Source organism: Physcomitrium patens, chromosome 6 (assembly GCF_059467195.1).
Source record: "Physcomitrium patens ecotype Gransden chromosome 6, ASM5946719v1, whole genome shotgun sequence".
NCBI classification, from domain to species: domain Eukaryota; kingdom Viridiplantae; phylum Streptophyta; class Bryopsida; order Funariales; family Funariaceae; genus Physcomitrium; species Physcomitrium patens.
Genome location: NC_143415.1, coordinates 12,716,856 through 12,727,535, shown reverse-complemented (window position 1 = coordinate 12,727,535; position 10,680 = coordinate 12,716,856). Strand labels below are relative to the sequence as shown.

General features: G+C 35.2%; 2 protein-coding genes across 3 annotated transcripts; both read right to left on the bottom strand.

Annotated features, from left to right (window-relative positions):
* Positions 1–758: 758 nt before the first annotated feature.
* On the bottom strand, positions 759–4,449 carry LOC112283534 (eukaryotic translation initiation factor 3 subunit H). Of its 2 annotated transcripts, XM_024522341.3 has the most exons (12): positions 4,226–4,449; positions 3,878–3,957; positions 3,618–3,734; positions 2,975–3,084; positions 2,756–2,822; positions 2,544–2,677; positions 2,351–2,399; positions 2,180–2,251; positions 1,895–1,996; positions 1,592–1,659; positions 1,298–1,450; positions 759–1,050 (listed from the first exon to the last, which is right to left on the bottom strand). In XM_024522341.3, exons 1-12 carry the CDS (start codon positions 4,242–4,244, stop codon positions 993–995), a joined length of 1,029 nt encoding a protein of 342 aa, XP_024378109.1. In that variant the 5' UTR covers positions 4,245–4,449; the 3' UTR covers positions 759–992. The 2 variants fall into 2 exon arrangements, with proteins under 2 accessions (XP_024378109.1, XP_024378110.1); XM_024522342.3 differs by lacking the exon at positions 1,895–1,996.
* Positions 4,450–7,801: 3,352 nt separating this feature from the next.
* On the bottom strand, positions 7,802–10,255 carry LOC112283378 (bidirectional sugar transporter SWEET4). Its single transcript, XM_024521995.3, has 7 exons — positions 9,892–10,255; positions 9,530–9,769; positions 9,250–9,286; positions 8,788–9,001; positions 8,486–8,647; positions 8,224–8,346; positions 7,802–8,115 (listed from the first exon to the last, which is right to left on the bottom strand). The coding sequence occupies exons 2-7, from the start codon at positions 9,567–9,569 to the stop codon at positions 7,909–7,911; spliced, it is 783 nt and encodes a 260-aa protein (XP_024377763.1). The 5' UTR covers positions 9,570–9,769; positions 9,892–10,255; the 3' UTR covers positions 7,802–7,908.
* Between the last annotated feature and the right edge of the window lie 425 nt (positions 10,256–10,680).

Sequence of the window (10,680 nt, the reverse complement as noted above, 5' to 3'; positions counted from 1 at the left end):
GCGCAGGGGGTTTCAACAACGGTAACAAATCCATCATCCGCCACCTCTCTCATGTTTTGGAGCTTTGGTGAGCTTGCTCGCTCGATTCCTGGCATGCAGTTGGTGGTCGAATTGACACCTCAAGATGGTTCACAAGATGTAATTGTTTTCGTCTACAGTATGAGTAGATTGTCGATGTCGTTTTATCATTCAACTTTAAATTTCTTGCGATATGATCCCCACTAAATACTGCGATCCTCCACGGAACAAATTTCAACTTGCCATAATTTAAACTATTGCAGTTCTCCACAATTGTGTCACGTAGAACACAAAATTGCTAGTAGTTTTAAATTGAAATGGAAGGTAAAAAAACACACATGGAGGAAGGGCCCCTACTGTACAAAACGCCTAATCTCAACTCTGAATATAATAAAATCTTACGAATCATTACATCTAAAAGAACATAACGTAAAGCCAAACTCTAAAAGCAGTATAATAAGGCTTATAAACGCGATGTATTAAGGAATTTATTCAATAAATGATTTGCATGAGTACACTCAAGAACCACGTCCTGATATGTACATGTCTAGCAATTCTCTACTGCGAAAGTTTCTGTTACATTTAAAATATCAACCAAAATAGCCATGTATGAGTGGAGAGCACACATGAAACATGTCGTCGTTTATTTAATACATGGTCATATTCTGGACACAAAGAGCCAGCACAGGGAACTGGAGAATCTCAAGCTTTTCCATCAAATAAACGATCAACTCAGGGAATTCACGTAACGTCGAAACCATAGATTAATACAGAACAACTTCTCTATCAAAAAATGACGCAGAAAGTTGAGGTGATTAGATGCTCACTTTTGCATAATAACATATTAATGAACAACAATCAACCCTGCCGAAGCCTTTTCTGAGCTTACAATTCTAATGTCTACTTTCATTTTCACCCAACGTAGCCTGACTAGAAATGAAAGAGATTTTTAACTGGCAATAGTACTACATAACCTAATCTTCATGAAAGGCGTCCATCAGATACAATTTACTGAGACTCTGTCCAGCAAACCTGTTTCAAAGAACCAACCGCGAGGTTAGGAATTGATAACCAACCATAATTTGAGAGCAGATCACGCAGCTAAGCACTGACATTTAAATGTATATAAGCGATCACAGAGGAGGCATTCATCAAACGAATCGAACCTCAGCAGCACGTTTCGAACACCTAGTTTCAAGATAACAAGCACATCAAAGAAAGTCCCTTCAGTTTTATATGCAGACAGTATTCATGCGTGAAAGAAGTGTAGAGCCCATACCCATTCACTTGACTGCAGTAGTTGGAAATCTGGTTCGTGATCAAGTAGCTGTCAAGCCGTGAAGGCTCGGGTAAGATCTTGAAAACAGGATTGTTGGGTTCTTCTTCTGGGAGTGGCTCTTCACCAGACGCTCTTCGGGCAGCGTTTTCGGTTCTGCAAAAAGTGAGGACGTTACACATTGCCTTGACAATGTTCATAAAATTTCCAACCAAAACTCTAAATAAGAAATCAATCACACAAGGTCACAAACCTGGCACCTGAAAAAATCACCAACAGATCAGAAACAGAAAGTACCTTCTCTTTTGCAGCCAGGCTTGTTGCTGTGCTTGCTGTCTTGACAGATTACGATAATAATATTGAAACTGCACAAATCCATGTTGACGAATCAATTCACCACTTCCTTTGGAAGTGACTTGAATGGTCTAGTTGAAAAAAGATGGTGGTACCAATTTAGTCTGGTCCCCTCCATATTTTCTAAATCCTTACTCAATGATTCAGGATCTTCAGAATCATCGAAATGCATATCATTAGCAATACAGAAATAGCTAGAAGTATGACAAACATAGAGATCGATGCACCCGACATAACTAAAGATACCTTTTGCTGTTCCATAGAAAGATCGTCCATGCACTCAATTAGGAATTCCAAATTCTTTTCCATAAAAGGGTTTGTGGACAAGACAAGTCTGTCAAAGTCGCACTGAACACGTTCACCAATTCAACAGAATATCAGTGCTACTTTCGGTAATAATTAATATTATTTCTGAAGTCTCAACAAGCAACAGCAAATGATCTGTCCTTTCAACATCTGTTCTGCTTATAACTATGGATCAACAACGGGGACCAGTTAGCAATGGGAAAAAAGTGACACGGGCAAACTTACTTGAGTAGCCGGGGCCTCAGGTTCTAGCTCAGTCATCAAGGAACTCACGAGAGCAGAATTTGAAATCTTCACCTGCAAATCAGATTAAGAGAACACATACAAGATATTCGTTAAAATAAAATATGAGCACCTACAATAACATGCATAAATCAGATGAACCTAGCGACTTACAGGAATTTCCTCGAAAATGTGGGTCCAGGCCATATTCTTCTCCCTTAACCTGTAATATAACAAAACATGGGTTGTCACGAACGATCACTAAGAACAGTAATTCAGTATTGAAGAGATCTAAAGTAGCTAAAAATTGGGTGATTTCAAAAGCGTGTCGGGATATCAGCAAAAAAGCGCAAACAAATCCACTCACTTCTCTCCAGAGAGGCTTTGGGAGCGATAGAGCTCCATGAAATCCTCGGATAGCTTTAAAGCCTTCAATGCCAACACCCCTTGGCCAGAACGAACAGGATCATAAATTATGCAGACACATCGCTTGATGTTCTCCTGCAAAGACCATTGTGAGATATAGGATTGTTGATGAATCTAATTTGAAAAACCGAAGAATTCCGTTTAAAAACTCACCTGATAATTTAAAAAGGTCTCAATAAGCTCCACAGTTTGAAACGAACCCATGTAAGTTGATTGGTACCTGTAATCCAACAAACAAAGACAGATTTACGTCTTGAAAAAAGAAAAGAAAAAACCCGTTCTGAAACAACAGCGTCACAAAGACAAGGAAAGGGAAGTTACTACTTCAGACACCTAATGGTGAATAAGTTTAGAGCAGAAATTTTAGTATACCAGCCAACAGTGTTGTTGTCAACGTTAACTTCACGCAGGCAGCGCATCATCTCCAGTTGGTAATTAGCCCCATCAGTATCTAACTCGTCTTCATCCTCTCCACCGCGGCTCTATAGCCACTCCAACAATATGTGCCAGTCAATACAGAATTATAGGTTATTCTAGACGCAGCAAATTATACTGAGCTCTCACTGGAAGACAACCTCTTTCATGGGAAAAGCCAGAGTGTGAACGGTTCTATATACTTGTTTCCATATACTACTGACGTGAGACGACCAAAGCCCACGGATTTATGACAACAGCCGTTACACTAGCAACAGGAACAACGCCTGGGCTCCAGCCTATGCTGCTGTGAACTACAAGCTCGGGTGGAAGAGCTTCATCGACCACTTAAAAGGCCGTGTTTAATCGACTAGGATATGCAAAGCGTTCTTCTAAGCCATGCATGAGGAACTGAAGCATTCAGAAATCCATCAGAATATTACTTAAATCTACGATAACACGGGCACAAGGAATATATATGTCCCATATGATAGAGATAGCGAGGGATAGAACATTCGACATGCCAGAGTAATCCATCGGACTCCAATTTACATCCATTAGGCGCTTGCGAGGAAAACGAGCAAGAACGCTGGAAACTTACTGGGAAAGGAAAGCAGTTAGTGACTTCAAGAATGCTTCCAATATCAAGCCCAAGCAGCTGACCCGTCACTAGTGCCGGCATGCACTCCTTGCAGTGCTTGATGATCTTCAATGCAACCTGCAGGGGAAAAACTAAATATAAACCTAAACCGCCCCTGCTCCTGACAACTAACAAACCTTCCATGTAAAGATGCAACACATGATAAAAACACGTGAATTCAGTTCTCTGATACCGAGTAGTTAAAAAAAGGGGCATCATACCAAGCCTTCAATCTGCACAACCCTTAGAGGCTGTACTTCTACCTCCGCCTGGGCCGCCTGGGCGAAGGAACGCAACGGGGCTGCCATCACAATCAGCGAAGGGATCCAATTACTTCTATTTCAATCAAATAAAATATAAAGTAAATATAAAAACGAAGAAGAGGGAGCAAAGCGTCATCAAAACAAGACAACATGGCACCGTCTCCGCAAAGGATGCTAAGCCCAAACCCTAAAGCCACTAAAGCACTGAAAGGCAGCTCTAAATGTACCAAGACAGACACGTAAAGAAGGCACAAAGGGAAGAGAAGAGGAGAGAAGAGAAGAGGAGAGAAGAGAAGAGGAGCTCACGAGGATTTCCGTCTGCCATGCTGGGAAGAGGAGGACGCTAGGGTTCGTTCGAGGGGTTCGTGTGAGGACGTGGGTGAGTGAGTGGGAGAGTGAGTGAGAGAGCGAGAGAAAGAGAGAGAGACTGGGTTCCGAAATCCCTCCCGAGACGCGGTTTGAGGCTGCGGTGCACACAGCGCAGCTCAGCACTGCAATGGAATGGGGAAGGGTCTGCAGCTGGTGCTGCGATGTCGGGAAGTGTGTGTGTTTGTTTGGGATGATGAATGAATCCCTCTGTCTCTCCTCTGAAATTAGGGTTTCCCCTCCTCGCGTTAAATTGAGAGAGAGAGAGAGAGAGAGAGAGAGAGATTCCAGCTGTTGCTGTTCCTCGTTCTTCTTCCCACTGAGAGAGAGAGACTGTGCGAGGTGTTGCGCTTCCCTCAGGGGAACACCGTTTCACCTCCGTTCCCCTGCTCTCTCTCTCTCCGTTCCCCTTCTCTCCCCGTTCCCAATACATCTTTCATGATTCCCATTCAATTGAACCGCACAACCTTCCATTCCTATTAAAAAAATGTATCATACTTTTTCTTTAAATTTTTAAGGAATACAATAACTCACATGTTTGTATGTTTGCAAATATATATATATATATATATATATATAAACTATGATTTTTCAACATATCAAATAAACATGACAACAATATAAAAATATAAGAGCAACAACAAGAAAAAATAAAAATAAGAAATAAGAAATAAAAATCTTATGCGTAGATTTTATAATATTTATATCTAATTCAAAATTTAAATAAAATATATAAAATTCACAAAATAAATAAATTAATCAAATTTGAATTTTAAAATAATAAATCATTGACTATTACTTGCACAAGGCTATTTATTGCATAAGGCCAGTAATAAGATTCTAAATTTTAGATGAGCCAAAGCATAGCAAGCAATATCAGTGCAAATATTAGGAGTTGCAAGAACATACTAGATTATATTAAGAAACTTAAAAGAAGCTATTGAAGATAAGTTGTGTCCAAAAACAAACATTTTATTGTTCCAATCTAATATTATTTCCAAAGAATGTTCAAAGGTTGGTGGTAGGTTTCAAGGACTATCCTTTGAAACTATTGTAATATTCAAAAATGATGATGAAGGTATTAGAAAATATTTCAAATCATAAGAGAATAATATCAAGTATTTTTTTAATTAATTTAGATCCAGATTAAAATATTATTACGTTTTTAAAATAATAATAATATTCAATAAACATTTAATCATAAATATTTTATTTAAGTGTGTTTTTTTCTACTTTATATTTATATATATATATATATATATATATATATATTTAAAAATATCAATGTTTTTAGTATAATATCATCCACAAGAAATATATTGATTCACTTGTTGCAACAACTATCATTTCTTTTAAATATTACCATAACTTTAAACCACATATATTATAAAGTTAAAAGATACTTAAAATTAGGAATAATATAATATATACACTTTTAAAATCCTCCTTCTAGAGATAGCTTTTTTAGGAAATAATAATGATATAATTTTCTTGCTAATAATATATGGTTTATATATATATATATATATATAAATAATTAAAATTTTATGAAATGAATAAAATAATGATAATATTAATAAGAGATTAAAACATGGATCATATTAAGAAAAACATTGCAATGAAAAATTATGAGATATTTAGGTTAAAATGATAATAACAAGTCAAGAAGGATTTTAGGCTACTCAAAATCACCAATCTTAGATTTTTCTTTTATTTTCCTAAGAGTATAGAGCAACCATTCTTTGTACACTTTATGTATCAAATTTGATAAGTTTTAAGGTCTTTTAATAAGATAGATTTTAAACATACATTTAAGAGTGTTATAAAATTTAATTTCAAATAAATATATGAACAATAATTTTTAGTATATATATTATATTTATCTCCTAAAAATTATCGTTATCTCCTAATGTATAACTTAATAATTTTAAAAATTCTTGTTATCTCCTAATATTTGTCAAAATTAAAAGCAAGTTGTATGGATGTCTACTAATTTGACTTGAAGTTATATTTTATTAGTAAAATAATTCATAATTTTGGTGTAGTATTTGAAGAAATTAGAAAAACTATTATAAAATAAATTATGTGTATAAATAAAATATGATTGTTTTTGAAGCATCGTCAAGTATATAATTTTTTTATGCATGCATTAATTTATTAATTATATGATTATTATACAATTGAATATAAAATTTCAATATTGGTTTTTAAAGCACCAAATAAGATATGCAAACGAGTGTCTTCTAAAATCAATACAGTTTCTTTAGAAATTCTAATACTATCATAGTTTTTTTGTTTTTTGCTCTTTCTTTCTTCTTTTTTTTTATTTTTTTTATTTTTTAACCATTTAAATTTATTCAAATAGTACACTTTTATATATAGTTCTTATGTTATTCTCCACCACAAATGGAATATGATCTTTCACCACTATTTTTTAAATGAATGTTGAAAAATAATCAAAAGAAGGTTAATTTTTAATATCTTGAGCATTGTTTAGAAGTTCTACTAACCATTTGTCTATTGTAAAAATAAATAAGCAAGTTGCCTATATATTAATAAAAATTTTGTGATGTTATATAAAAAAAATCAAATCATTGCATAAATATAGCTAACAAGGTGCAAAAATTAAAAGCACCACGTATTTATTTATTTTATTAAGATTATTACATCTTTAATATATAACTACTATAAGTTTATATTCTAAATATCTTATACATTTTTTAAAGATTTATCTATTGAAATTAAATGTAGTAATGAATTCAAATGTCAATAAGAAAATTTACATCTAATTGTGTAATTTAAAATTTTATTGCACTAAAAATATTAAGTAAAATATAATCTTATTTTTTACCATAGATCCTTATAAATAAAATATAAAAATAAAAAATCTCTATGAGTATGTCATAGCAAATGGAATTATTAAATGGTTTATTGTTGACTAACAAAATGCTTATGAAATATAAAAATATATATAAGGCATTAGTGGTAAGAACAACATTTCATTTTTCCAATTATACATAAGAACTTTTATATCTTATTTTTAAAACTTCAATTACTAAATAAATTGAAACAAACAGCAATGCATGTATAATTACACTTTTTATAAGTATTCAAAAAATTGAACATGTATCTTAATAGCCTCTTGTAGCCATTTAGAAAATATCAAAATTTAATTAATATTTTATCACTGGTAGAAAAAATCATACAATATAAAAACTACATTTTGTTTTATTATTGTTGTATAAAAAAATTCTTTGATCTTTATTATTTTTTAAGAATTAAGATGTTTATACAAAGTAATAAAAAGAAAAAATAATTTTTAATTGCATGCATTAACTTTTAAAAATACCAACCAAAAAAACTAAGTGAGAAGTTTTTTTTTATTAACATCACAAATTTGCACATTAAGTTAATATAAATATTAAGCACGGCATAATATATTATTTATAATAAACAATAAAATAATGATAAAATTCATACATACATTTTTTGTTTTAAAAAAATGGAAGTACGTAATTTTAATTTTAATTTTTGTTTTGCAACAATTTTATTGAAAACATAAAATTTATACAAAGTTAAAGCCAATTCAGGTAGATCGTACTTGATTTAGTCTAAAGATCATATTAAACTATTTCATTTGTTTGGCTTTTAGAAACATGACTAGATTGTTTTTGTGCACCATTCTTTTCCAACTCTATTGAAGCAAAATTGTTGTTTGTAGCCTTAGTAGGATTGCCTTTCTCATCTCCATCTCTTGGTGTTGCATTTCTATAAAAAGCATATAAGGCTAATTGGGCAATACCGGATGCAGCACCCAATCCATTGGGAATCTAAACAAAGACATACAATTTAATTAGTGAAAATTACATTTATCAAATGTAAAAATAATAATAATTATCAGTTGAATCAAAATAAGATTTATGAAAATTGATACTTACAGCAATGTAGATGTCCACTCCACCAATAAATGCGTATCCAAACCACACAAGTCCATTGATAAAATTGAACAATGAAAGCAAAAATGGCATGTACTTTACACTTCGGGTTTGAATTACCATTCTCTGCAATAACCAAATGTATGTAATAATCAAAACCTTATTTATAATAATTTCAGTAGTATTTTGTACATAAAAAATAACAAACAACATATATGTTAAAATATTATTACAAAGTAAATGTAAGAATAAGTTGGAAACGTACCATGATAGAGAGAGGAGACGCATACATCCCTACCGCAAAAACAGCACAAAGAGTCCCAATGACAGTCTTGCGTTTCTTCTTGTCCTCTATCAATTCCAATACAAGAACCGTCACCGCAATAAAAGAAACCAGAACTAACATTAAGAGCTTCATGACCTTCATCTGTCAAAAAATAACAAACAAACGAAATATACATAAATCAGTGCATTAAAAATAAAATTTAGAAGAATTCATCATAAAAAAATGGGTGATAAAATAACTTCGAATAAAATTTAGATGAAATTACTAAAAGTAAACCTTACCCTTATTTTCTTTTCTGCATTCAGCAAATATAATGTGAGGAATAAAAACTCAATGAAACAGCCAGCTGCATTGATGGTCACAACTAGCACTTGAAACTCCACCACCGGAAGGCCATATACAACCCACAGTAGGCAATTGAGCAATGTACACACATACGGAAAGCCAGAGTAATCTGCCACAGTTTTCTTCTTGACAATTTTGATGAAAGTGGGGCTGCAAACATTCCAGTACAAAAGTCCATTCAGTTTGATCGAAGACATTTGTTTGTCACTGTGTATGAACTTCGCATACAGTGTGATTATTTTACAGGTACGTGACAAACTCCCAGATCTCCAACTCATGCTTAATTTTGTCCGCTGCAACATACAGCAATATTCTAACGCTGTATTAAGTTTCATGCATCTTACGTGAGTTGCAAAAGAACGAAGGGTGCCCGAGTTCTACTTAGAGAAGATGCTTACATTGGCGACGTAAATAGACAGATCGCAGTGATGTTCCCTGGACACAACACGTTTCCAAGCCAAAACCATGAAAGCAGCCATAAGTTTCCATGATCAGCATGTGAGTGGTTGCTGCGACAGAAATCAAGCTCAATTCATGGCAAGAAGTATCACTACGTGCAAAAAATTATTCTGCCTAAACACTCCACAAAATGCGAATCGAAGGCACCACAGGTCCACAACTTATCACCAACTTCAAGGTACAACCCGTCTCCAAAACACAGAGGGCTCGAGGCATTACCCAAGACTCCAAGAATTACTTTGAAATCAACGTGACCCATGTTTGCCGCCGCAAGTTCCCTCTCGCTCGAGTCTGCTCTGATGAAAAAGTGGTACAATCCACACCTGGACTCACAGTGAAGAGCAAGCAACTCCACCGAAACCTTCGTCTGCAACCGAACTCTGCTCTCTGCTGCAGGTCTACAACACTTAGCGCCAACTGCTCGACACTCGGCTTTTTATTCTTTCTTCTGTTCGCTCTCTGCACACGGCCGCAAACTTTTAAGAGCGCACGAGCAAGTGGGTGGGGGGGGGGGGATAGACTTTCATTTTCTGGGTAACGAACCAGTAGGACAGTGTAGGATAAGGATGACGTCTTCGTACCTGTCAATTTCAAAGGGACTTGCGGCATCAGATACCACTACCAGGAATCAGGATAATCACGATAGATGCCTGAGTGAACTAATAAGGAAGGAAGGAAGGGGGAGAGAGAGAGAGAGAGAGAGAGAGCGAGAGGGGATTGCACAAACTGAAAGACACAAGGCAACAACCTCAGAAGGGGAGGGAGGAGGAGGAGGGAGGAAGAAAATCATTTCCAAGAGCTCACTCAGGCGCAGTCTGGCACATTATATAATGCTCATGTATTGTATTGTGTGGTAGTGTAGTGTAGTGTATCTAGCAATCTCCCTCCCTGCCTCTGTCTGTCTGTCTGCCTCTCCCTTCCTCTCTCCTTTCCTTTGCATGCAGAGTCAGGCAGTCCCGCGTTGTTGTTGCTGTCTGTCTGTTGCCCTCCCTCACCCCCACTTCTTCACCCTGTTCTTTTTCTTTTCTTTTCTTTGCTTTGCTTTGCTCTCTGTCGATGAAATGTTATAATTATGATTATTATTCTTATTATTATTCAGTTAAGATTGACTGCAACGGCATTTTGCATGGAGGGGCTGGACGCAGCGTCGTCGTCGTCGTCGTCGTCATCATCACCGGAACTGTACACGAGATTGATCGATTGCGTGACTTGGTAGTGTAATTGATGGTCGGTCTCACAGGACACCACGACGACGACGACGACGACGCTGCAGCAGCAGTTCACTTCCCTTCCCATTCCCTTCCCTTCTCACTCTACTACTCCACAGAATTATAACAGAACAGCACAAATCTATACATATATATATATAT

Bases quoted from the DNA above. Each gene is read 5' to 3' on its own strand.
- LOC112283534 (XM_024522341.3), bottom strand. The intron at 3,735-3,877 runs GTATGATGCCCC...TTTCCCCTGCAG, and splicing joins TTGTGCAGATTGAAGGCTTG to GTTGCATTGAAGATCATCAA. The intron at 2,823-2,974 runs GTATACTAAAAT...GTTGGATTACAG, and splicing joins GACAACAACACTGTTGGCTG to GTACCAATCAACTTACATGG.
- LOC112283378 (XM_024521995.3), bottom strand. From the start codon at position 9,569: ATGGGTCACGTTGATTTCAAAGTAATTCTTGGAGTCTTGG. The intron at 9,287-9,529 runs GTAATGCCTCGA...TGTTGTGTCCAG, and splicing joins AGTAATTCTTGGAGTCTTGG to GGAACATCACTGCGATCTGT. The intron at 9,002-9,249 runs GTAAGCATCTTC...GAATGTTTGCAG, and splicing joins TGTCTATTTACGTCGCCAAT to CCCCACTTTCATCAAAATTG.